At 39.0% G+C, this 26922-nt stretch overlaps 1 protein-coding gene across 3 annotated transcripts in view; it reads right to left on the bottom strand.

Moving 5' to 3' along the window:
- TRPS1 (transcriptional repressor GATA binding 1) overlaps positions 1–26922 on the bottom strand; it is a 176711-nt gene that overhangs the window by 127204 nt on the left and 22585 nt on the right. For all 3 annotated transcript variants that reach the window (XM_059815596.1, XM_059815594.1, XM_059815595.1), the window contains exon 4: positions 19983–20586. In XM_059815596.1, the coding sequence (XP_059671579.1) occupies positions 19983–20586 (604 nt within the window). The remainder of the gene's footprint in view (positions 1–19982; positions 20587–26922) is intronic.

Below are 26922 nucleotides of genomic sequence, written 5' to 3'. Positions count from 1 at the left end.
TGGCGCAGCACCCATCACAATATCCTTGACAGCTTTCCCTTGCAAAAACCCTGCCTGTTTGCTAATGCCTGGTGCAGAATGAAGACAAAACGCTTATTTTGCAAGCACCTCAAAAAACAGGTGGTTTTGCTTGTTTTAATTTCTCTTTGAATGCCTGGCGCTTGGGGGCTGGATAAACTTAGGAGATCTTTGAACAGAAAGCAGTGTAGGAAGGTGTTATACACTTGCAACAAAAGATTTAAGAAAGAGTCTGCAACAGACATTATGGGCTGGCTTCTCATTTTTCTTGGATCATCTTCAGGCAAGCCTTGGCATTTTGTAGAATTGCCTCACTTAAAAACACTTCTTTGTATTAGCATAACTGAGTGTGAAATGCTCTAGAGCAACATGGACTTTGAAATTACTCACCTGCTTTTTGCCTGTAGGATTCTTCACACTAGAATTCCCCCAAATGTAACATACAGAGAGTTACGGGGGGCCATCACCCAACTTCAGTCACCTAACTTACAGGCCTAAATTAAAGTAATCTCCCCAGGCTTCCTAAATTGTCAGTCAAGATAAAGAGAAATTATCTGAGAGGGCAGATATGCTTCCGCTTTGATTTGCATTCTGGAGGTACCTCTCTCTCTTCACCCTTTGTGGAAGGAGCCTAAGAAAACTACCCTTTTTACTTCGGCATCTCATTTAGGTTCCTATTAGGTGATACAAAGATTCCTGTATTCTCAGGGCCTCCAGCTCAAAGATTTTCGCCCATTCTTGCCTCCGCCCTGTGACAGCTATTGCACGTAAGAGAGGTTACTGAATCGTAAGAATCCAGTTATGGAACTTTTTTTCTTTCTCTCTGAAGAAATCTATTCTTTTTCAACAGTTATCCATGCCCAGTGTTTCATCGTGAGCAATCAGTAAGACTCCACAAACTGGGTTTCAAAACTCCGAAGTACAGCATACACCACGAAATGTGTATTTCAGTTTCCAGAAATTCATTCCATGTATCCCAGTAACTGCAAGGTGTAGGTCATCTAAATGAAGTTATGAAAAAAGTACCAAGGGGCAGAGTTTGCATTTCTGGATTTAAACAGCTGACTAATGTATAAAGGGTAGCAAATCACAGATAATCACTGAAGGCCTCCTGTAACTTAAAACGGACATTAGCAGATTATTTACTGCACTTTGAGATGGATTTCACAGCTTCAGAAGGAAGAAAGGCATGTATGCTAAGAGTGAGAGGTATAAAGAAATAAAGCACTAAAAGTTGGTTTGAGATGCAAAAAAATCTGTATTGTAAAATTTTAGACAAAGCTCCTTGGGCCACTTTTCCTAGTTAATTCCTTGACTTCTCAGAGACATGCTTTCTCTTCAGGTCCCTTATTCCCTTACCTGTCCTGGCTCTCTTACAGGCTGGGCCTTCCTGACTTCTCAATAGCCCAAGCAAAAGGAAACACTCCTTTCCCATACATACACACACCTCATGTACTGAAGGAATCATCCCCAGTCTTATCCAAATAAGCTCATTAACTTTTCCTTTCCATCTTACTCCCTTTTTCTGCTTCACAAATGTCCTTTCATTCCCTCTGATTTTAGTTTTATCTTACAAAGCCATCAGTTTAGCATGTCTTTAAATACACTTCCAGAGAATTACTATCATTTTGCTCTACGCAAAGACTAGTACTGAAAATGCAGCTTTCATCTTCAATGGCTTTACTCTATTCCCTTTTTAAAGAAATGTCACCCTAGAAATTTAAATGCATATAGTAAACAAGAAAAATAAAACTATTAACAAATAAAACTGTAATTATTCCATTAAATAAGGTTTTAAGTTTTAGCAAGAACCTTCCACTTGCCTTCTTGATTAAAGCCATACTAGTATTTCCCATTAACCGACAAATTACATTTTGGAGACAGAGGAGTCATTAACTGCAGATATGCCAAAGCTTTGCTTCCTACCTGCAGTGATAAGGCTGCCATTCGGACAAAGTAGAAGCAGGCACTCCTTTTATTTTTATCACCTCCTGTAATTGCTGTGTAGTGGTGTATGTGTCTAGGCTTCCTTCACAGTCTTTGGAGACGAAGCCAATACAATGAATGGCCAAAAAGTGTGCAGTTCTCTGACAATAGAGAAACATTCTTTTGGATGAGGTAACTCACTTTCTGTACTTCACAACTGTGTTGTTTAAATTTGCATTGGCTCCAGGAATCCTAGACAGATAACTCTGGCACAGACACCTCCATCACGATTAGATGAGACAAGTCCCGTGCTGAAAGTCCATGGGATGGGGTAACTTCAGGGAGGTTTTTTTTTTTCCTAGGATCTGAGGATCTTTCCTACAGCAGCAGTCCCAGTCACAGCCAAAATTCTCATTTATTTCACTAAAATCAGGTCCAGGTCAAATGGGGTAATAAAATAATATGGGGTAAGAGGCCCAAAGAGAAACCACTGCTTTTTGACCTGGTGACTCTGGAATGACACCAGCTTGGCACATGGGAAGAAAGAGAGGGCTCTTCTGTCATATTTCAATGTAAGAACGATTGAAAATGTCAGTCAAAGTTAATGCCTTGTTTCAGTTTTAGAGCCACAAATTTATTCTGCCTTTGTATTTAGTTAAAATTTTCTATGCCTGAAAGCAGGTTGCTGGATTTCTGAACACTATGACACATTTCATGTTCTGAACTTGTACATTAGCCTTTGGAATTAATATTCCAACTTAAATTTCGATGTATGTCAAACACAAGACGTTAGGCACATTCAATGTAGTTCTCTGCATGCACATAGCCCTGTTCTGGCTTTCACCTTCTAACTGGGAACCTGCCATCTGCAGTGAAAGCCCTACCTTCCAAATGCAATTTATAGTTCCCGGGCCATGTTCAGACAGCTTCCTTAGAGGACTCCATCTGTTTTGAAGCTGTGATATGCTTTTTTTCCTGCTGCTATCATTATACTCTTTTTCCCAGCAACTTCATAAACTCTCTTAATGTGTCCTTTCTAGCCCTTTTGTAGTCAGAATGCCACATAGCCCTTCAAGTTATCAATTGATGCTAATGTTGGTTAAAAAGACGTCAAATTTCACACAGACAAATAATAAAAAGAATATCCATTTTCCTTGCTATCCACAAAGCCAACTCAAACGTTGGTCTTAAACGATCTAATCTAATATTTCAACAGAATGGGATAAAATTTTCATTCTTTTTTGTACAGCTTTGCATTGGCACAACTGTCAGCGTATTTCAGCCATTTGTGCTTCCAGTGTTATTAATGGAGAGTAACTCGAACCTTTCAACAGTTTCTCCTAGAAAAGGATGTGAGGCAGGTTGACGTTCTGCACATACTAATAAGAGAGTGACATAGCTATGCTGGTCATGGCAGAGTTCTCCAGAAAATCATAACAGAGGAGAAAAGGCATACATTTTAACTTTCCCTTTGGAAATATCATTTATTTTAGTATGTTTCCAGCACACTTTCATATCTAGAAGTCTCTACAAAAAAATTATGGTGTTGGGTGCTTAAATAGATGTTGTTCTTCAAGTCACCAAGTTTGTGTATGACTTACCATTTTGATGATACAGATTTATAATGCATATTCATAACTTTGTCCATTATTTAAACAGTTCAGAAAGAAGAAATGGTAGGCCAAAATGTTTGATAACTGATTGCCAGCTATTGAAAACAACCCTCACTTTACAACTGTGATGTAACTAGAAATCAAGACCAGCTGAAGCGCTTTTGACAATAGCAAGATAATGAATACAGTTCCATTTCAAAAAATCCTAAGGAAAATGTGTACTTTTTTGATAATTCTGTCTTGACTATGGACACCATCAGCACTTTGAAAATTTGGCTGATCTCCAGCCGGAGTCTTTCTGGTTTAGCAGGAGAGCAGAGCAGTAGCAGCAGCACAAGTATGATTCAGTGAAGGCACTGGTAGGCATATCCAAAAAACATTAGACGTGTAATTTCTACTGAGACACTTGAATAACTCATGTGGAGTGGACATAAGTGCTAAAGGCCCCCTGAATCCACTGAGGGCACTCTACAGTCTGCAAATTGGCCAGAAAAACAGTAACATTTTCCTCCATGTAAAAATGGCTTTTACATCTACAGAAGGATCACAGCAACTTCACCCGAGAGCTCCGATTTCTTCACATTTTAAAAACATCAAAAATAAATAGCATCTTCTCTCCAAGATTCCTTTAGGCAATGCTGAACAGGATGATCAATGATAAGGTTATAATGGAGAAAGCACAAAACCCTCAAATTCCCCTCCCATTGTTGCTATGTTTCCATTAGCTGCATCAGTGTCTCTACGGCCCCTTAACTGAACTACATTAAGTTCTCTCATATAAATATGGCATATGCTATCTATATAGAGCCAAGGGGTTTTTATACAACGTATGGGTATATTCTGGGATTATATAGAGCTGGGAATACCACACTCTTATGCCTTTGCACAGTACAAAGAGAAACCTCAAGACTAAGAGGAATTTGTCAGGCTGAAATATCCTTTCTGACCTCAAAGGGCAAATACAACTGCTGAGTTTTTCTTTTGCCGTCTAGAGATATATTATAAATATATCTGAGAAGGCACGGACTAATCTCCTACATACACCCTTGGTTCAGTCCATCCCCTCTCTCCTCTGACACTGACTATAGACTTCTTAGTCATTTCAGTAAGTTTACATTTTTTCTCAGTTATTTCTAACAAACCACAGTTACATGGCACAGAGATGAAAGGTTGAGCAAGATTCTCAGGGCTCGTAAGTAAAGTCCCTAACGAGGCACAGCTGATCTACAGACAGACAGACAGACAAAGATATCAACCATGTGTTGAAAATAAACAGTTGCAGTCAATTCTCTCGTGCCGGGGAAGGGGAGAATAGCACACTGGCAATGTCTGAGCAGTGAGAACGACGCTGCCACTTCTCTGGACCTGCGTTAGTCCGGTGATGGGAGTGTGTTGTTTACACAGTCCCAGTTCTCAAGTCTATCTGCTGTTCTCACCATCTTGACCTGACATGAGGGGTTTTGAAACCATTTGTTCATGTCAGAAGTGTGATAGTATCTCAGTAAGGCAGTTCGGCCTGTGAAAGAACAGCTTTGATAGACAAGAAGTAAGTGTGTACTAGACATACAACATTTTAGCTATTTTTATAAACCTTTCTGCTTCTGAACTACCTCGTATCACACGCTCCCAAAGCAATTTGCTAATATTCACAAATCTCAATGTTCTTTGAAAGCTACTGTATGATAAAAATATGCATCAACAGAAGCACAAAAGAAATTTGCATTTGTCACAAATTGCTCATCCTGTCTAAGAGAAGGGAACTTGGCTCCTCGTCCCCTGTCGATCACACCCTCATCTCCTTCTGAGGCAGTTTACCATGCTAAAGAATGGACTTACTTACAAATATTAACCTGGGAAGAGCCAGTTCATACCCTGAGGTGAATATGCCCATCAACAGCAAGTTTCTGGTAGGCATCGTCAGACTAAGTATCTGATAGCCTCCTCATTATTGTGAAGTAGTATTTTCTTAGCGCTAATCTGACTCTGTTGCTGCAGTCAACATACTCAAACAGAATGCTGTAAACGCCTATATTTTAGCAATCGCAATGTACATTTCAAAGCATTATTAACATGGGAATTGTCAGATACCGTACAGCATGGTAAGTCCTATTAAAAAAAAAAAAAACAACTTGAGAAGGGTAAAATTACTCTGGATGTATACTTCCCAGTGTATGCTGTAAATATTAACGTTTACCAGCAGAAAAATATAGAGTCCTGATGTTTTCAATGAAATAAATCCAGAATAAAAACCAACAGGCCCATCGCATGCAGAGCAGATCTACATTCACTATGCCGGAACATGGAGTACAAATACGATACAAGGACAGACTGAGCATATCGGATGCAGCTTATGCCATAAAAAACAGAGGGGAAGCATGTGGCAAACCATATAGTAACGGTACTAGTAGTGGTACTACTTGTTGTAGCTTAATGCCTTCCATAAGCCGTCACAGGAGCACTGCATTTACCTAAGCTTTTACTTCATCAATACTATCTGAATTTCCCTCTTACTTTTGCAGACTTCTTGCTGTCAGAGGTATCAGTTCCTATGAGCACATCTGCAACAGATGTCTATCTGTTAAAATGTCACTACTGTTGCAATAGCTTTCTCAATAGTGTAAATTCCAAATGTAAAATGGTAATTAACTCTACACTGTGGAAAACTTGTTATTTATGTAACTGTTTAGCTTTTTTCAAATGAAACCATACACAACCACACTCAGAAAAGAGAACGCAGCATGTGTTAATAGGTATCACAGACTTTGCAAGGAACGTAACTTTTCGGAAAAACAAAGATATTTACAAAAGATAAAATAGTATATTGCACAAGTAGTGATTGTCTGTATTACTTTCACTTCAAGCACATACAGAAATCCTTCGGTATATTCTTTACATCCTACACTTCTGGCAAGCTAATAATCCAATTGCTGCAGAAAAAAATGGGCTTGTCTTATTTAAAAGAAAATCAACAATTCAGTCACAACCTTTATGAAGACGTAACTCCTGTTTAAGAACATAGCTCGTTAATATTTTTAGCACTACCTGTTCAAAATGAATCACTGAAATCTATGAAAAATAAAATACTTGTCAATATGAATGAAAAATGGGGAACTAGGGCTGAAATGAGTATTTATTATTATTTAACTAACCAAAGTTCCATGTATTTGAGTACTGATTGAGAATGTATTTTATTACCTATGAAAGCAATATACCTGTTGAGAAGTTACTGCATTTGGTACTTGCTGTGTCTCTTTTAAACAGAGAAACTCTAAATGCTTCATGAAAATGGACAAACATGTAAGAAGCATTAACTGAAAGAGCAAACACTTAAACTTTCAGTATGGACTAATTATTATTATTTCCACAGATAACCAGGGCCTACATGCTGAAATAAGAAGTCTGTGCAGTTTCAGGAGGCAAATCTTCAACTCTTAAACCCCGCAGCTTCCCAAAGGCAAGCTGCAAGGCGATGCACGCCGGCGGAGGAATTGCTCCCAACATGCCAACGTGCAACCTCTCTGCCCCTCCAGCTCAGTCATCCCCAAACGAAACAGCTACTGCCAGCAGAGTTAAGCCTTGGCAAGGAGGTGGGGGACAAACTCTCGACTGGCACAAACCATCAGAGCTGGTGAGAGAAGACTCTTACAGGGACAAACCCAGAAAGCTCAAGTATCCATTTTCCCGTAAGTGGAAAAGTTTTGGCAGGTTGGTTTGTTTGTTTTTACGTTGGGAAAGTATTGTTTTTCCTGGCCTCTAGCCTATCTTTCAGAAGGAAAAGGGAAATTCTGACTAAAAGAAAGTATAACTTTAATTAACTCTGTTTGTTAGTAATATTTCAGATTTTTCTCTTTTCCGAGGAAAAGAATATGCTTACTCCTGTTTCATACAATAAGAAATGTAGTTAACAATTTATTTTTTCAGATTTAAAGTGGGTTATTTTCTAACTACATTATTTATAGGCTCAAATGATCATGGATATTTTGTAAACAACAAAAAAATCATAATTATGAGATTGAAAGCAGATGCAGGTCAATGCAATATAACACTTTACATAACAATCAATAAAAATGTCAATACAAACAACTACTAAAGGCACCATATGACATTCCAATGGGAGGAAAAAAAATTTCTTCATTTTCTAGTTAGACGCCTTGCTTCCTTTATCAGCAGATGGCAAGCAAATTACTAGTTCAATCCATATGTCTGTATCTGATAGACAGTGTTTTACAAGTCTGAAATTAGTTTGAAACATTTTGATGTTGGCCAGACTACAGAGGAAAACAGGATAACTTTGTCTATTAATGAAAAGTTGGGTTTGTCATAACAAATACTTCCACAAGCTACTACCCATCCAGACTCATTCAGTCGCTAATGGAATTTGTACCCAAAGACATAATCTGTGTTTAACACACTAACAATTTGTAGTTTCATCCATTCTGTTCTTCTGCTGTGCTCCAACATGTCTCCTTCCACTAGCTGAGGTTTACTTAGTGGTGCTGATGAAAGCAAGCAAGGCCATGAGAATATTTTTGGTAGGAAGGATATCAGATCGCCAGGGCCATTTACGTGCGTGCTAGTAGGCATTCAAAAGAGAACCTGTCAGAGCAAAGCCCATGCAGACCAGTGCCCTGGCTCCAACCATGGCAAAGTGCAGATGCTGAGGAGAGAAGGAGATTCAGACAATTTTGCTTAAACTCTCCCCATCAGGAATTCTCTATTTACGATGCAGATGATGTGTATTTTAGGAAAGGCGGATCAGAAAGCCTAGACAGTTCTTACAACAGAATGAATGGTTCGGTATTTTTTCTTTCAAAAGAAAGCTCCAAATTTGGAGAATTTACATGACTTTTAGTACAGAAAACAGAGTTCCACAAAAGATTAATGGGGGAGAGAGCCAAACTAAGCTAAAGAAGACAAGAAAAGAGAGGTTGTACTGAAGTTTCCTTGCAACCTGGCCAAGCAAAGAGGGAAGCAGACCCATACTGATAAAAACAACCGACAGCGGGCATCCGGAGGCACTCACAGCCAGGCAGAGCACCAGGCACACTCTGCAGCTCCCGAGGCGCCGGGAGCCCTTCGGCGCGGACAGCTGGATGGAGATCCTGTCAACTTCCTAGCACTGACAAAATTTAACTTTTTTGCCAAGGACCTACAGAACCGCACAGATAAAAAAATCAATGTTTTTAAAAATGTTCTTCGCTCACAAACAGTGATGTACTTGGGAGACCGGTGTCCAAAATGGCTTACGCTTCACTTCTTAAGGAGGATATCACTAAGAAAGACTTCAAATACCTTAGCAAAGATTAAGGCTTCACCCCAGGCTGTCTGTTCACTCACTGAAACAATACATTACAGAAGAAGTTCAGTCTAGAGGTCTACACCAATGCCAGCTCGGGACACTGAAGTCAACTGAAACACCTCTCCTGAGATATACACAGTTGGTCACGAGGTTTCACTACAACTGAGTCTCACGTGAGGAGTCACTTAGCTGACCATCATACCAAGAAAGTCCCGACTGAGGGACCAAATTTAACAGACATCAACTACCCTCTTAATTTTTGTAGAAGTCCCTACATCAAATCTGCTCTGACAGTTGTTATGGATAATGAGTGCAAAGACCTCTACCGTTCAGTTGGCTATTAGAAGGCAAAGGCAAATTGATTAAGTGATGACTGAGTTTACAGTCTTAGAGGCATGAAAAGTTCTATTTAAAAATCAACCCAGATTTAAAACTTCTGCTAAGCAGAACATAATTTTCTGTAATGGAAAAATCAGTAAAGTTGTAACAGACCCTTTGCTTTAAAAATAATTAATATTAGTCCTACAAAGCATTTGGCTAAATAACTGCAGAAATTCTGTGTTCAGTGGAAGAGCATTTTCATTTCTAATTTAAAAATAAATCTCACTTTTAAAATTTCATTCTAATTTTTAAACCTAATTTAAAATTAGTAAACAAACCAGTAAAACACACATATGCAGGCAAACATATGTAGGTGCCAAGCTGTTTACAAGCCTTGAAGTCTAGAAGATTTTAATCATGTTTTCCATTAACTCTCCCCACCCCTCAAACACCGTATAACGTAGGGTTTATAAGAATTTTAAATAAAAGGGAACATTTGAGTTTCTAGCATACCTCAGTCAAATATAAATGAAATTCAGTAATATACTAACAGGTACTGTGCTACTGTCAATGGAGAGCTTTACAGATGTTTGTCTTCTTTATCAGCTGCAGGGAAGAATGCCAAAATGATCACCGTAGCTGAGTCCATTAACTGAATTGTGAAGAAAATGCTTTTCTCAAGAAACAGGCTGGCTAAGCTTATTCTGCACAATACAAACTTTTAAACAGATCTGGAAAACATCTACTTTGGCTTGGGAGAGGAGCTGCCATGAAATGTCAAAAAAATATGGAGTATAACTCGGTATTTTCTCTTCTAACTCAAAAGCATAGCCCCATGAACATTAAAGCAGCTACTATCTGAAAAAACTCATACATATGTAAAGATATTATTCTCCATATGTCTTATAAAGGGGATAATAGCGGTATATTAAGTTTTGCTTTGATTTGAAAGCTTTCACCTTGTGGTGTCTGCCTTACAGCCTTTTAGTCATGTACAGACTGGAGTAGCAAGAGCTTTGAAGTGCCCAACTTCCAGTGAAGTTTCTAACATTTTTTTAATAAGTCTGAAGAGATCTGTGTGTGATTTACTGTAATTTCAGAACAAGCCCAGAAATTTACCCTAAGACAAAAAAATACAGTTTCTTCAGGAAAGAATGGGGGAGTCATCTGAGCACACTATCACTGCCAGGGCATGGGGGGAGAGCGGCATGAAAATACTCTGGCAACACGACCAAGCCAAATTCAAAATACTGGGTATATAAGTGATGATACTCAGAACTTTAAGAGAAACAAGACAGAGTTTTGTATAGATGAGATTCACTTTTTTTTTTTGCGACCAGTAAATATAGTTTAAGTGATTCACAGCCGATTTTTTATAATTGCAATGAAGCAGCTGTGATCAAACTCTATTTGTAGCATCATAATAAATTTGCCCCCCACCTACTAAAATTAGTTCTAAGCATCCAAAATTCCTATTTGAACATCTGACTGAACAAAACAGGCATTGCTCCATGCCAAAAACCGGAGGAAATAGACCTAAAATATGCCATTTTCTCACCAGAAATTGTAGGCTCCCAGAATAACATGTGAATTAAAAATCTTTCCAAGCTTGTTTGCATTGCTCCTCATTCCCATTCATAACAAATTCCTTGACAAACGTTCTGATTATTTCTCTTTTTTCCTCGCTTTTTTAATATTAAACACAATTTTCAAATCGCAGACAGTCTTGCAAGGAGAAACAGACGATAGTACAACCCATCTGAAAATGGAGAGGGTGGAATTGTACTCTCAGCAAGTGCTGGAGGCAACTCACATGATTAAAGACTGCACTGTAAGCCATCGTTAGAAGGCTTCTTCCCATAAGTGAAAACGTGTAGTTTGCCACTATACACATCAGAGGCACATAAACCAAAATGAGGTCAAAGTCAAACAAGAAATGCAAACGTCTCACTCCAAAATTCCTGCTTTCTCTTTTTTTTTTCAGGCTGAAGGAAAGAATAGGTATTTTAACAAAGTTAAAATTAAAATTATAATCTGTTTCTTAAGTTTTTCTCCTTCGCTGGTGTTCTTGCAAAAAGTTACAACATTATGCCTAGAGAAGTTAACCAGGAATATTGATTCAGGATGCCTATGGATCAGGTTCTTCTTGCTATGACTATAGTGTTGCACAACACAGAGTTTAACGCATGTCTCTTTGTTCTCGCCTTTCGAGATGGGAAACTGCCCTTATTCCCATTTTACAGACAGAATCGGGAGAATAAGGCCTAGAGCAGCCAAGAAAACATAGGGAATTAACCGTCTAACTAGGACAAATTTGATTCACCAGCCTGAGATTTGCAAATCTCAGGCAGCACAGGGATACACAAACCCAGCAAAGATTTCAAAGTCCATTTGCAAGCTGCCTGCAAAGCACTGCATAGCTTGAGGTGCCACCACGCCATTTGTTTCAGAACCTAATATTGTGTGCAGCCGAAAAAGAGAAAATATCCTTATTCCTCCTCCTGTCTTTATGCACAAATTATATCCTATTGAACTCTAAATAATGTAACATGCAATATGGAATACATATCTTTATAGATTTACATTACATACACTTATTATTATATCACTACAACAAAGATTATAAGATTTTCTAAAAAATACATAATGCTATTTAGAAAAATGGTTAGAAAAACATCAACAGAACCATTTAGCCATTATAAAGCTTCATTTTAAAACCAGAACTTGGTAGAAGAAGTAAATTAATTATATTAGCCAGGAAATTGTTCACTAAATCAATTGTGCTACATTAGAGATCTTAAAATTAAGACTACTTCCAAGGTGGTCACATGCATATTCTGAGGAGTGCTAAGGTAACAAAAGACGTTCCAGAAAACCTTTTGCGTCTCTCACATGTATATATACATTTTTTTGTTTCAGCACACATCTGTTCATATAACAACTATTTTCCATAGTTGTCATTTTTAACTGGGTGTATTAACCCTTAGATACCTCCATGGAAAAATCACAGAACATGTGTGCACACTGTTTATTCACAAATCTGTTTTTACATCTTTACCATTTTGAATTTGTTTAGATGTGGACAGCATCTGGATTCCTTCAAATCAATTATAATTACAATGCTCCCTTCTTACTCCAATAAATTAAACATTTATTTGCTGTCTATCATAATATCCCTCCTCTAAAAGACTGCATTTATTGTGTCTTTTAATTACCAAATACATGTAGAGGGTTGTCTGAAATTCAACACAGAAAGCAACTCTGCACTTCCAGATGTTAGAGGTATCTTCACATAGTTTTTTGTTGTTCAGCACCATAGTACTTCAGGCAAAAACAGAATTATGTACAATCCTTGCCTGCATTCATCTATGAAATTTAATTTTCCATTGAAAATCTACAAGTTAGCAGCAAGTTCTGCCCTTGGACATGAATGTGTGTTTCCTATTGGATCCAGTTTGTCAAAGATTATCCTTAGTTTCTAAATACAATTGAAATTTCCATTTCACTTCAGGTATATAACCTAATGCTAAGTACTACTAGCAATACAGAACAGTAATAGGGCTGTATAATGGTTATAGCTGCACTTGACTTTTCAAAACTTTGAAGAAGCTCAGCTAATTATTGAAATTAGTCGTCGAGTGAGAAGCCGCATTTTACTTACTTCCCAGTTTAAACAAGGCTTCCCATTGACAGTTCTCAGAATTGTTTAGACTGGAGTGATCCGCTGCTGCGCTGTTTGCCTTTGCAGTGCCCACAGCTGTGCTCCATACCCTGACACTGCTTTAACTGAGCTGCATCCACTGTGAGCGCAATTTAAAAAAAAAAAAATAAAATTCAGGAATGTATTTGAAGACAGTAAAAAAAAAAAAATAGCTGCTTACCAGGATTGGTCATACCTAAAGGAATAACATTTCTTCATTCAGTGTGTCCAGTTTAGAGCACGGCAGTATGAATAAGAGCTGCAGGACTGGGTTGTTTTCAGTGTCAACAAGGGCGGCTCGGTTGTGCAGAGGGGCTGAGCCGGGAGGGAGACCTCCAAGCCTCCCCCCTGGGTGAGGGAGGCTCTGGCTCGCACCGCCCCACACCCAGGGCTCCTGTTCAGGCGGGGGGCAGTGCTGGGGGCCCCTCTGTGCCTGGACTCCCACCCAGCCCAGAGTGGCAGGGGCTGCCGGGGAGAGCTGTACCCAGGCGCCGAGGATACTCCCACCCTCACGCCAAGTTCAATAACCGCCATTCCCCACCACAGCGATGGCACGAAGTGGCTGCCTCAAGCACCGGGGTGACTTTCGCCTGGCAAAGCCAGGCCCTGGCGCAGGCGTGCAGCATCCAGGTGACAACGGTGCGCTGCCCCTTCTTGCTCCCACCGACGCCGGGACACCACATACCAGACCGGAGAGAGCGAAGGAGAGGTTCTCCTACCCAAACTAGGAAGGGTAATATAAAATTGAGTTAATTGCATCTGACACTGATTGTCAATCTGTTTTGGCCACTCAGTTCAATACAAGAAAGCACTGTTTTGTTCTTGTCTTCATCACCATCTCTCCCATCCGAATGAAGCAGCTTGTTTTAAATCAAGAATTATCTCGGTTCTCCCTGCTTGAATCATTGTTATTGATCATAGCAACTTCAATAAATCCTTCTGCTTACGCAATGGCCCGGGGGCCCGTACCGATCTCCCCAGCCCTTTGTTCCACATACTGATTCACCTTTTCATCAAGGATTTTGACGTAGCTGCTGCCCTTTTGCATTATTACCGCGCCCCACCCAAATAATGATTTTATCATTTAATTCTCTTCTAAACCACATTTCGTAAAAGGGAGAAGAAAAAAAATAAATAAAAAATATGCACTGACGGGTGGGTAAACATGCAGAAGGTGGGGTTGTCTCTCCACATGACAGACACACCCCACACAAAAACCAGAAACATGCCTTTAATTGGGCAGGTTAACATTTTTCTAAAAGTTACTTTCTAGTCCTATCTGATCACTCTGTCAGGATGAGTAATGCAAAACATTCAATTTCTTGTGGGTTTGGTTCCAGTAGTTACTAAAAGCAGCCAAGTACATGTTTGTTTCTAAACTACTTGAAACCTTCACAAAGTTATTTTAGCTTCGTTCTCGAGCCCTTCACCAGTGCGGGGATTTTACCCGCCTCAGTTTTGAGCAAAACCCGACGCTTCAAAACCATTTCTCTTCAAGTCCTAACTTTATTTTCTCATTTTCCTTGTCAGAGGATTCTTGCCATTTTCCAGGATGTAGTTATATTTTAAAAAGTAGCCCACTGCCTCCCCAGGCAGAGACTTGGGGAAACAGGTGCTTCTGAAAAAACCGACTTTGGCAGCTCTCTGACCTGACAGAGCTCTGTGCATTAGTAAGACACAGTGCCTGCTGAGTTCCCCTCAGCTAATTAGAGGACCCGTATGGCAATGAATGGCCTTGACTATAAATACTTCCTGAAAGATCTCTAACAGAGTCAGAGGAAATGGGAAAAAAATGAGATGCAGCTACAGAGAAACTATTTCAGATGTTTCTTCTTTAAAGGGCTGCTTTTTCTTTCTCCAAGTGACTGAGGGATGAGCTGCAGCATCCAAGACCTCCACCAAGTTAAGTAGAAGATGTATGATAGAATTCTGTGCATTAAATTTAGTTCTGTAGATACACCATTACGATGTTGCTATCAAAAGGTAGCTGAAGTGGGACACCATGCCAAAGCGCACAAAAACATCCATCCATTACCCTGCAGCGACCACCGAAAAACCGCATCTAAACCAAGATCCCACTCTCTGTGCTTGAACCTTCCAGTGCTGCTCCTCGTGCTCCTGCTAAAGGCAGCAGCAATACTTCTACCAACATCAGAGAGGCAGGTTTTACCTCAGAGGTATGTTATCCTTCTGGCCAAGAACTTAATGTTTAGAGAAGTCTTTTGGAAATCACAAAGGCCCGTTCAGCATTTCCACTGTTTTGCAGCTATCTGGCATCCAACTCTGTGGATAACAGGAGTCAGGACTTTATAATAGGAGAAATAATGTTTCAGCATTAGGGATTGTGTCTGGTGTTTACAACACTGATATTAAATCAGTTATATATAAATTTACCGATACATACATACCTATTGCTAATTTTAAAATGAGCTCTGTCAATCAGCCACGTAGGAGAATGCAAAACCGGGGAGAGGGGAAATAACTTTCTCTGATTTCCTGTCTCCCCCAAATTTAAAGCCATATAACCAGCTCTAGACAGAACACTATATGAAATATCAGAAATGTAAATATCACAGACAAAAAAAAAAAACCTCTTCTTAAAGGAAATGGAAACTTTCTTGAAACGTCGTGGTTTCCTGTAGTGTGTTAACAGTCTGATCATTATGCTGCAAAATAATCTCGATTTAATAGAAGAGCTGATTTTATCCTTTGCCCCATATAAAAAGCTCATAGCAAAGGTTAACATAACTTCAGTTAGATATTTAACGTCACAGCCTGCAGTCTGCCTTTGATAAAAATCACCAGTACCTTTGCAGTAATTTGACAATCTCTGTCCGACAGTACACAAATCCTCCCATTACTTGAATTATGATTAATACACCGGCATCTCCCTGTTGCCTTCAGGCCTATGCGGCACCGCGGGACACGCTGACCTGTGCTATTCTGCATCTGCATCAGCTAAACTCCATGCGAGGCAGCCGTGTTTAGCAATACCTTTAGGTGGGCTTACTAGGTCCGTGCACAGGTCTGAAGGGTCAGGCTGCAATTCCCAGTTTTGTGGAAAACTTTGTTCTGCAGTGTCCACACATACCAAAACAGGACACTTCATTTAAAATCAGTTTAGCAAAAAGTTCCTGCTGTCCAAGATCTGCGTTGTCAAAGCATTAAACAATCTGCCTGGCCTGGAGTCCGCTGGCTGCCAATGTGCTACCCAAAAAAAGGAACATTTTTGCATCTCAATAGACCTTCCAGTATCAACAGATCTTTAAACTATAAAATCAGCTACTCTAAGGAAGAGCAGAAATAATGTCTACATTGTACCACGCTGAGGTACATTTTTTGTAATTCCCATTTGCAAAACATACCGATTCGCTGTAAGTACAGCTGCTGGAAACATTTTAATAAGAAAAATAAATTAAAGCTACTCACAGAAGTGTACTGAGCCCCTGAGAAAGATTCTGTTACACACACACAGCTTGGAAGCGCTCTGGGGGGAAAAGGTGCGTCCACTGCATATGTGTGCTTGCACACATGCGGAGTTGAAACTATCACCACTGCACCATCCCCAGCTCCTGAAAGGTCACGAGCGATTCAGTCTTTTAGCTGCTAAAAAGGAAAGAAATCCTACTCTAATGACTGCCATGAATAATCTGCTGTAGCACAGAGACTGGGGGGGGAGCATGTCCATCATGCATGGAAGGAATGCAAGAAAGCAGCATATAAACAGCTTACACAACATGCAAAGCTGAGAAACACTCCAAGTAATTTCCAAAAGTTTACAATTATCCTGTAGGCATTAGGGATTTCTGTGGGCAATTGTAGATTTTCACCCCTTCCCCAGCTGATCCGTATCATCTTTGCTACTTTATTAAAATGCTAATCACTACTAAACTCAGTATCTAGAAAACCCACTTGCAGTATTAACCTCTATTTATATGAAAAAAATGTTAAAAAGTTGATCTCCCCTCTCCCTTCCCCCAGTCATGAGAGCACTAAAAAATGAAAAGCACATGGTATTACTGCTACTGTCAAATCATTACAAATCATTTGTAATAAGCAGAACCACTTTATAAATACTGAATAGCCAGTACAACCAAAGGGATGTGTTAGATTTTTTTTCAGTCCATTTCTCACAGTGTTTATTCACTGAGTAATCCCAAATTTATGGCTTCCTCTGTGTCAATCTTTGGGGGGAAAAAAATGAAGGTGTCCACAGTGGTTTTATTATAGGTTTTGTTTCCTAGTCACCAGTCGTCCCGGGATACAGTATTTTACTTGAGCATTCATTATATGCTACCAGAAGTATGCACTGATTTAACGCTCTGCTTCCAGAAAGGCCCAGCTTTTAGCACAACATTAGCTATTTCTACTAGCTATTTCACATTAGAAAAATCAATTTCTCCAAAAGTGGATAATCATAAGAGATTTGCTTAACAATATGGAGTATTTTTTTATTTCAGAGGATTACAAAAATTAGCTTTTTCCAGAATGGAAGGGAAGTTCTTTTCTGAACCATTTCTAATTCCGTCTGGGCCAAGTGAGCTTCCAGGCATACATATCTATGTATGTCAGGTAATACCCGACACAGAGCTCCCACTGGTCAAGCTGACTATCACTTTGTCTTATTTCCTGGCCCCAGTACTGCATCCCAAAACTAAATCAAGAGCAAAATAAAGGAATTTTAGTTAGGTTTCTATAATCTTTTTCACAGATCCAGGGGAATAGGAAATATTCACCTTATTGGAAGAATTAATATCCCTCACGGAATCACACTCCTTCATCTTCCACCATCTCCTATCCTTCAGATCACCCCTTACCTTCAAGAAGTTTGAATTCTCACTATCTTCCTCTATCCATCAGTAGTGATGAAATATATATGAGTAGGGACTCTGTTCAGCAGATGTAGAAAGTTAACCTCCTTCCCTTCTTTTTAAATATCTCAAACTGACAAAGGCAACTTGCCCAATTTTCAAAGAAGAAAAGTGGAAATTACAATATTGTAACTAAGGAAAAGACCCAGACAAACAAGTCCTTGGCACAACAGAGTTCAAAGAGCAAGGTTGCTAAAAGTGTGCACAGAAGTAATTCGTCCTTGAAGGGTGTCGGTATGGTTTTACCAGTCAATATAGACCTAATCCACTAATACATCCTTTTACAAACCTTATAAAAGAAAAGTTGGGTTGTACACATTTTAAAATGCCGGGAACTAATTTATGTACCTTATTAATACACAAAAATAAGACCTTTTTTTTTTTCCAGAAAACCATGGGAATTATAGGTACTTCAGGTATTTCTGAACATCCAGAAGTGATCAAAATATTTCCAAAGTGATAAAAATACTGATTTGTATAAATACTGTAAAAAAATGTCTGAACTTATTTTAAAGAAGGGCATAAGAAGCAGCCAGTGTACAGGTTCCCCTTCTTCATTCACCAATGGCTAAAACTGGTAATATAATGGTCTTATTTTACCACTTACTTACTAACATTTTAGGCTCCAGCTACCAACCAAATTTAGACCTTTATAAAGCTGATTCTGCATGCTACCAGGTCCCTTTGCAGATTTTTGTTTAGTCGGCTTTTTTCATTCTTTAGGAGTCAAAAAAAAAATTAAAACTATTTTTATTCTGATAACCCACAATACAAATGGCTCCTCTGGACAATATGTCTGTGTACTGCTAAGAACCACTACAAAATTCAAGTGGGATGTAACTAGCGTCACATGTCCAGCATGAATTCCATTGCTAGTTGGACATATGTGTATATTTTTATATACATTTCCAAATGGAGGAGAGAAATATAATCCTGCCATTCACAATGAGCACGCACCCAGGTTTGCAACAAGGAACCTGTCATACTGTGACTGCTTCTCATACACTTAAAATCTGACATCAGTAACTATTCATGACCTGTAAGGCACAAAAGATTGTGGTCCCCCTAAATGGGATGCAGACTTTAAGTGACAGACACATTTTTTTACAATTAGAATTAACTGCAATATTTTTAAGACCACTGACTTCATTTAAAAAGAGCTTGTAAGACTTACGTATGTATACAGAGACAGATATACCTATGTATAATCTTAGCGTACCATGGAATAAAACATTTATCTTGCCTTTTGTCTTCTGACATGTTGTTCACTCTTACAGTAATGGATGTTATGATTATAAATGTACTTATAAAAGACAATAAAGAAAAATAGCTGATCATCACTTCCGTCCTAGTGAGGTTTGTCTGCAGACTGACCGCTCCTGTAGCAAGTTTCTAGAAGTTCAGATAGGGAGCAGCCCCTGAAAACATACAATGATCACTCCAGGGGAAAGGCACTTACTTGTCTCCCTGTTCAGCTCCTCAGAATTTGAGAGATTTTCTAATCTCAGATTTCCCTACAGTGGGAAAAGCATACCTTGATGGAATGGGAAGTTCCTTATATATAGGGCCTTTTGTTTAAAAAAAGACAGAATAGGAATTATTTGGTGTGTCAAATATTCTCCTTTTCTTATCACCCAGGCTCCTTCCTTTTCTTTTTTTTTTCTTTTTGTTTTGCTTCCAAGGCAACCAGACAATTGTCAAAATGGATATATAATTATGATGCTTTATAAAACAAAGAGGTTACTTTTTATTAATATTTAACTCAGGTTTCATATTCTTAAATATTTAATAATGTGAAATTTTACTTAAGTAAGTGTGAACTGTCACACCACCACAAAATTTAAGAGGTGATTAGTTGTTTTAGTGTAACAGATGAGCAGCCTTCTGGGGTTCTAAACCTTCCTTCTTCAAATGCATGATCAACCTGCACAATTAGCAGGAATGATTAAACAAAATTCAATCAGAGCTAAATAGCAAAAGCAGAAGCACTTGCTTACTAATACTACATCAATATATACATTGTTTTATGCAAACTCTTTGGAACATTTACCTGCCAGTTTAGCTCTACAAGTTTGAGTCTTTCAGTCTTTCCTTGATTATTATTTTTTTTCCATGCATGAAAAAAACCCAACCACATTACTCTGGAACTGAAGAAATCATTTGCATGCCTAATTAAACATAACATACATGTAATCATAAAAAGCAAGGGGGGAAAAAAAAGGAGAGCTTCCTACCCGTAGTAAGGACTGGGATTCGTCCTTTGCCTTGCTGTCCCCGGATCCAGGGTAGGGCTGGGTGAGCTGCCCGGCTTTCTCCGCCGCTCCGGCTGACACGCCCTGCAGGAAGCCCTTGCTCTCCACCGCTAAGCCGTAAATGGGCCGCGCAAGATGGGCAGCTTCTACGTTTGGACTATCCCTTAAAGGCTTTGGCTGCTCTTGGCCAACAGACACAGGGGTCAATAAGCCTAGACTGGTCTGTGTGTATGACGGGCTCCCCCTCAAAATGTCTGTTCCTCTCCAGGTCACGTTGCGAAGATCATCACTGGGACTGTCAGTCCAACCTTTCTCCTTGAGCACTTCCTTATCTTCTATCTTTTCCCTCTTCACTATGCTGTCAGATATGGGCTCCCCCATTTTGGGATCCGGATTAATCAGACTATAGACCTTGAGGTCAATTTTTGGCTCCTCCTTGATAGACGAAACGCCATGACTGTCCTCCCCATTGGCTGTAGTGATGTCCATCTCCTGACAGTGCACAGTGTTGAAGTGCTCTAGTAGTGACTGAGTATCAACAGCTGTGAAGCTGCACTGACGGCATTTGTAGCAGTTGTGTACTCTCCTGGAAGAAAACGAGAAGTGTATTAACATGAGAGCCTCCCCTCGGCCTTCCCCCTCGCCGTGGTTCTACCTACCAAGATGAAGAACATAAATCGAACTTACAGTACAATCCCCTCTAAAGTAAGCAGGTTTACTTCGGTGTCTTATACAATATGGGAAAAATCCTGCCGGTTTCTCCCCCCACACCTTGCAATGGCCTCCTATTGCTCATTTACGCTCCACTGCATTATTCTAAACTTCATAGAACTTTCAGTGGAATTTTGTGGTTTTTCCTCTTCAGTTTGCTGCAATACACTTTTCACTTTCTATTGTGGTAGAAACACTGAAGTAACACATGTTTTCAAACAAAATCAAATAGTTAGAAAAGGATAGTTTTCTTTGCATCAAAAATCACTTTGTATAAAAAACCACTTGTATAACATAAATCTATGCTAGAAAGGTCAAATACTTAAAAATCTCTTTGCTTTCCACCAATTTAATATACTTTTGGTTGACAAAGATAATTTTGAATGGAGCTCAGGTTAACTTAGGGATAAGAATACACCAATGGACAGAAGGTTGTACACAACAGACAGTACTTATTTGTTCTCTATGGCCATTTTAACACAACTTTAAAAGACGCTGCTCTAAAGAAAAAGCAAAATAGTCAGCTGTGTCACTACAATCTGTGTTTTCCTGTCAAATACAGAAATGTTTTGGTATGAGCTGTGGAGCAGTGTGGAATAATGCGCCTTCCTGTTTTTATTCTAAAAGCCTATATAAAGTACTGTATTACTAAATTATGTAAAGCATATGTTGCTACATGAGAACAACATGTTACCCATTTACTGTATCTATCGTAGGAACAGAACACTGTTTATGAGCTCTATAACGCCATTATGAATAATTGTTTATAGCACAGGAGCGGTCAGAGCCCTCTGTCAGGCTCCGGGCCCCGCTGCGCCCGGCGTCGTACCAACGCAGAGTAAAATACCGTCCCTGCCCTTCATCAAAATGTACATAAATCTGCAAAAGCTTCTCCCTACAGACACACTCACACATCCACACCCCAGGCTTTCAGAGTCACAACAGCGTCTTTAGCCAAGCTAAAAAACGAGCCTTTCGCTATCCACACAGGACAAAACTTGTATGAGAAATCTGTTACTGCCCTGACAACTCCAATTGTTAGAATTAATTCTTTTGAGGCCAAATCTTAGTCTCAGTGAAGTCGATGGCAAAACTCCCATTGACTTCAGTAAAAGCAGGATTTGGCTCTCGGTGCATCTGTAGAACTGGAATGATACACAAAATGTCCCTTTTAGAGTATGATAGTTTAGAAGGGACAACTTGCCAAACTTATTAAACCCCCTTGTCTTCCTTCTTTCCTTTTGTTGGAAAAACAAACCATATGTTATTTACATTGTCTGATTTTCTTGCAGTTGTGTCAGCGCACAGACATGAGTACACATTCAGATTCAAGCTTTTTAGCCCTTGTGCAATATCAGTTTTCTTTTTGTCATTTTCTGTATTTATATTCATTTTAAGGGACTAGATGGGCTCGTTCAGTTATGCAAAAAATAGAGTCAGCTATTCTCCATGTAGCCTTATGGCAACAGAATCTACTTGTGGGAGAGCAAGCTGTGGGTTAAAATCCTGTTCTGGCTGTGTTCCTTTTTCTTCATTCTACAATTGTGTTTTATTAAAATCAGCTTGTCTCTCAATGCGACACTAATATATTCTCTCCTGCAACTTAATTCTTTTCTAAACCAAGCTTAATTCTCTTCTGAAACAAAAAAAAAAGAGAGAGTGCTATCTGATCAAAACCGTTTTACAAATACAAAAAGCCAAGTTATAAAGAGGGTCAGCCCTGTAAAGGTGGGACACCATCAGGGAAGTCCAAGTTAGACAGGGGCTAGTTATCTTAAAAGCCAAGTTAAACAAGACACCATTTGGGGCTAATGGCTCAACCGCATACACTCCCCATGTGAAAGTTTATCAATCCTTTGGGAGGCTACTTAGCCCTAAGTGTCTCTTGTTTAACTTGGCTATTTCAATAGCTAACCCCCTTTCCTAACTTGGCTCTCCTCTACAGATATCACACCTCCAAACAGCTGATCTTTTTCTGCCTAACTTAACTTGTCTTTTTTTTTCCCCCTTCCACGCTGGCTAAATGTTTTTGATCAGGAGCAGTACACACCACAGGAGTGGTACCACACTTCTGAGGCCACAAACAAATGCCAAATATTAGATGCAGTTGTAAGTACATGGCTGAGGCCCAGCTAAAATCACCTTTATTACGTTAAAGGTTTGTTCATTTAAATTACTTATAATTGATTCAAAGAGAGTCATATAAGCATTCCTTCCTTTTTCTGTGAGACTCTGACAGGCACTGTGATGTGGAAAAGATGAGGACTGATTCAGGTAGATAGTAACCCAACAGGCTTTTTTTTTCAGGACATATACTTTTCTAGTATGCATTAAAAAGTAATCTCTGCCATCGACTTTAAATATCGTCATACTTCGCATGGGTTTGTCCTGTATATTATTCTATCCCCAAGCTCCGAAGAGTAAGTTAACGTTTGGAACTGTCCAATATAAGTCACAGTCTTACTGTGATAACTATCATCAGCTATTAGAGAACTTTTGAAAGTTGGAAACTTATTCTTTCTCAGAACAAGGCATAAAAAGAAAATGTTTTCATCTCTGACTGTTTTCACCCCACCCTGATAGCAATCAAGGAAACAAGTTGGCAATGTTTGATTTCTTTTTATACTAGAATTCAAACCCACCCCATGTTTCTAAAGGCCCAAGTTACACCTAGATTTGTGCACAAAGCTCCTCAAAGCTAAGCAACAAAATTTTAAAAATTCCAATTTGCAAAGTACACTATCAGCACTCCTATGCATTACTTGAAAGTTACACTTCACAGCTAAATCACGGTTATACCATCTGAAACTCTGAATTCATCAGGTGCAATACAGCATATTGGTATACAGCTGATCAAAGGCGAGATGTTTGAGGAAAATCTCAGTATGGAAGAAAGAGATGTAAATGAGGAAGGAAACAGCATTCTCCCTTTTGTGATCTTGCTTATACACCACTCAGGCAAACTAACAGCAGGTTCAAGCCATAAACTGGCGTGATCCTCAATGTGGCTTTGGCATGGCAATGTCATCCCATCCCTTGATTCACTTAGCACTATTATTTTCACTACAAAATAAATCAAAGACCTGATTATTTGTGGACATTAAAACATTTATGGCCCAATCCCAAGATTAAATGTCAAGGAATTCAGGCCAAACCTTTGCTGCAATGTTACATTCTGACAACTTAATAAAATCCTATCATTATTTATTTGTACTGAAATTTACTTGAATTGGGTGCTGTAAGATAGAAGGATTTTCCCTTGCAAAATCTTGACGTTGGAGAGATTAGATGGGGTTTTTTTGATAGATTTAATGTTCTTTACTTGAGCTTTCTAATAGGCTGTGATACTCCTGACACTAGCCGGTTGTTAATTAAGTCTTGTTGACATACTTCTAACTAGCCTGAAGTATTACAAAACAGCAACCTCTACTAAACAAGTAATTTCTTTTTTTAAATTACCTGAAGACATTCCTAGGCTCTAGGGCATAGAAAATATTCTGGATGAAGGTACGGCTCTTGTATCACTTCCATTCTTTTGCATGTTTTGAATTTCATTATGAATATAATAATTACTAGTATTTCTCATAAAGAAACAGGCTTATAAGAAAGTTTACTTTTGGAATGGGTGCTGCACTCAGGCTTGTGGGGAGTGGAAAATATTCAGAAGGAAAGACAGCAAGCAAAGCAAGTGAGAGAATTCAGCGGAGGGTCAGAAAGCAGAGGAGAACAGGCAGAGCAGAGAGCAAGGCTGAGATGAAAGAAGAGCAAAAGCCACTGGCATGAGCAAACAAGTTCAGAGCCGTGAATTAAGGTGTCAGGAGGATGGAGAAGGTCCTCGCAGCTGCTGCTATTGTTCAATGAGTGAAGGCTCCTGCTCTGCCGAAAAACCAGGAGGTGGTGGGCCTCAATTTACACTTTTGCCCTCGGTTGGCTTCTCTGGGGAGTGTCCCAAGGGCTCCATGTTTCCGTAATCTGCATGCCGAAGACCCTGCTCCGGCTTCTGCTGCCTGACTATGCGAGGGGGCAGCCCCGACACCCCTGTCCCCAGCGTGGGGCCCTGGTGCTGGGGAGGCGCGAGCCCCGAGCACCCTTTTGCCTTTTACCCTCTACCCCATTTATCTTTAAGAGGTAAGGAATTAGTTAATTTGAAATTAACTCAAAATGAATTTCAAAAGAGAACCCTACATAACTGCTGTCACCCACATTTTCAGAATAATTTGTTTATTAGAAAAATTATTTTATACCATTGCGAAAGCTTGTATTTCATTTGAGTATCTCTATTTTCTTTTTATATTTTGCAGTTGTTTAATGAATCACTACCCTATCTTTTTTTAAAAAGAGTTTAGAGCATTTTTCAGCATAGCATTTTTAATTACTACTAGCACTGATCAAATGCCTTCTGTCAAAGTCTTTTTTGACAAATGAAGATTTACATGAAAAATTCTGATTTTTGCAAAGATAAGAAAATGCATTGTTTTCCCACATCTTTTAGTAAGATAAAAAAAAAAAAAACACCACACTTCTGCAAGAAGCTTCTTTCATGTTTAAGAAAAAAATTTAAATTTAAAAAATAATTATTTTGGAGCAAGCAGGAAAATAATCTCTAGACTAAGTGATCCAACACGCAAAATTTCCCCAAATACTCAGTATGATTTTTATCTAAATTACAGGTGTTGGCATCCTTTAGCTCCTCAGAATACCGGACACTTTTGAGGAAAAACTAAGCTTTGCAATGAACATGCAGAGTACCTGATTCCTCAGAGGTATAATGGAAAATTAGTAGTAGCAGAAAATGGAGGCCAGTAAACCTTCTGGGGATTTATTTGAGTAAGCACATTTTAGTGAGGTTTAAATACAAGTAAACTCAAGTGCAATGTGATTCATTAACTTCACATTTAAGTGAACAGCTCTCAGATAATCATGTCAAGAAATACTGAATGAGCATTAAGTGTAAGCATACGTTTCTGTAGACAGAAAACTTTGAAAGAACCACTTTTGCAAATTCTAACACTGTTGCAAATACATGGCTGCAAAGGAATAATATTGGGACATACATAGAAAATTTTTTAGCTAGCAGACATAGTGAAATTGTAGATGTAGAGCCAAAAGGAAACAAAACAAAAAAGAAAATAAATTAGGCATGCTGTTCAGGCATATGACTCAAAAATGAAAATAATCAAAAATGCAGACAAAAAATAAATGAACCAAAATATGTAAATAGTATCTAAAGCCAGCTCTGATACTCACAGATTATCAAGGGTAAACTTAAATATGTGAACGGCAGAACACGTTCTGCCACCACATTAATGCTTAGTATTATGCTTACCATTAGAATCCATTCAGCTCCTTATTATAGAAAAGGACAGATTTTAGATATATGTGCATGTATAGCATTTTAAAGACATTAGAAGTACATAATGTGTGGCATAACAGTTTTATTGAGATAAACTCTGATGAAGGCACAGAGAAGGCCAGCTAGGATGTGAGCTGACTCCACGTCAGCATGTTTCTGTGTTTCACATAACTCCCTCACACTACTATTCTATAGATGTTCTGCTTTTTTAAATCTGAACTACTCTGTATCTTTAGTTCATAAAATACAGAAAGGGGAAGAAAATACATATCTGATACATGCAAAACTTTTATTAAAAAAAAATGGCCTGATAATAATAATAAAAATAGAAGCTATAATGCCCGAAAACTCTCTCCATTTGTTTTAGTTTGATAGAGTGAAAACTAGGTTATGCATAGAAAAGCAATAAAACCTGCTGGTGTTTGCCATTACAGAGCACCTACCGCAAACTGAACTAACCTCTGTGATTTCAAAGAAGATGCACAGTGGGGCAAAACAGCAGCAGTACAGGTAGAAAAGAAACAAAACTCAAATTAAAAAGGGGGGAGGGCAGGAGAAAGGGAAGAAGTTGGCAGTTGGGGGGATGTTGTACTTCACTTTAATTACACAACATCCTCAGAGTACTCGATAATGTCATAGACTGAAGGCTTACCAAAATACATTGTCCGAGTGTCTTAAACAGAATAGCCTAATTTTAGACAAACGAGTTGAGATTCGAACGCTTAAGTGTGTATCTTGATTTTCCAAAGTGCAGTTCCCTGTGACAACTGCCAGAGCCGCAGGGTGCTGAGCCCTCCAAAGGAGAAGCTACTGCTACCCCGTCTCAGACTTAGCACTTAATTTTGAAAGTCATGGCTT

The sequence above is a fragment of the Gavia stellata genome, chromosome 3, assembly GCF_030936135.1.
Source record: "Gavia stellata isolate bGavSte3 chromosome 3, bGavSte3.hap2, whole genome shotgun sequence".
Taxonomy (NCBI): domain Eukaryota; kingdom Metazoa; phylum Chordata; class Aves; order Gaviiformes; family Gaviidae; genus Gavia; species Gavia stellata.
Note: the sequence above shows the minus strand (reverse complement) of the source record. Positions and strands in the feature narration are given on the sequence as shown.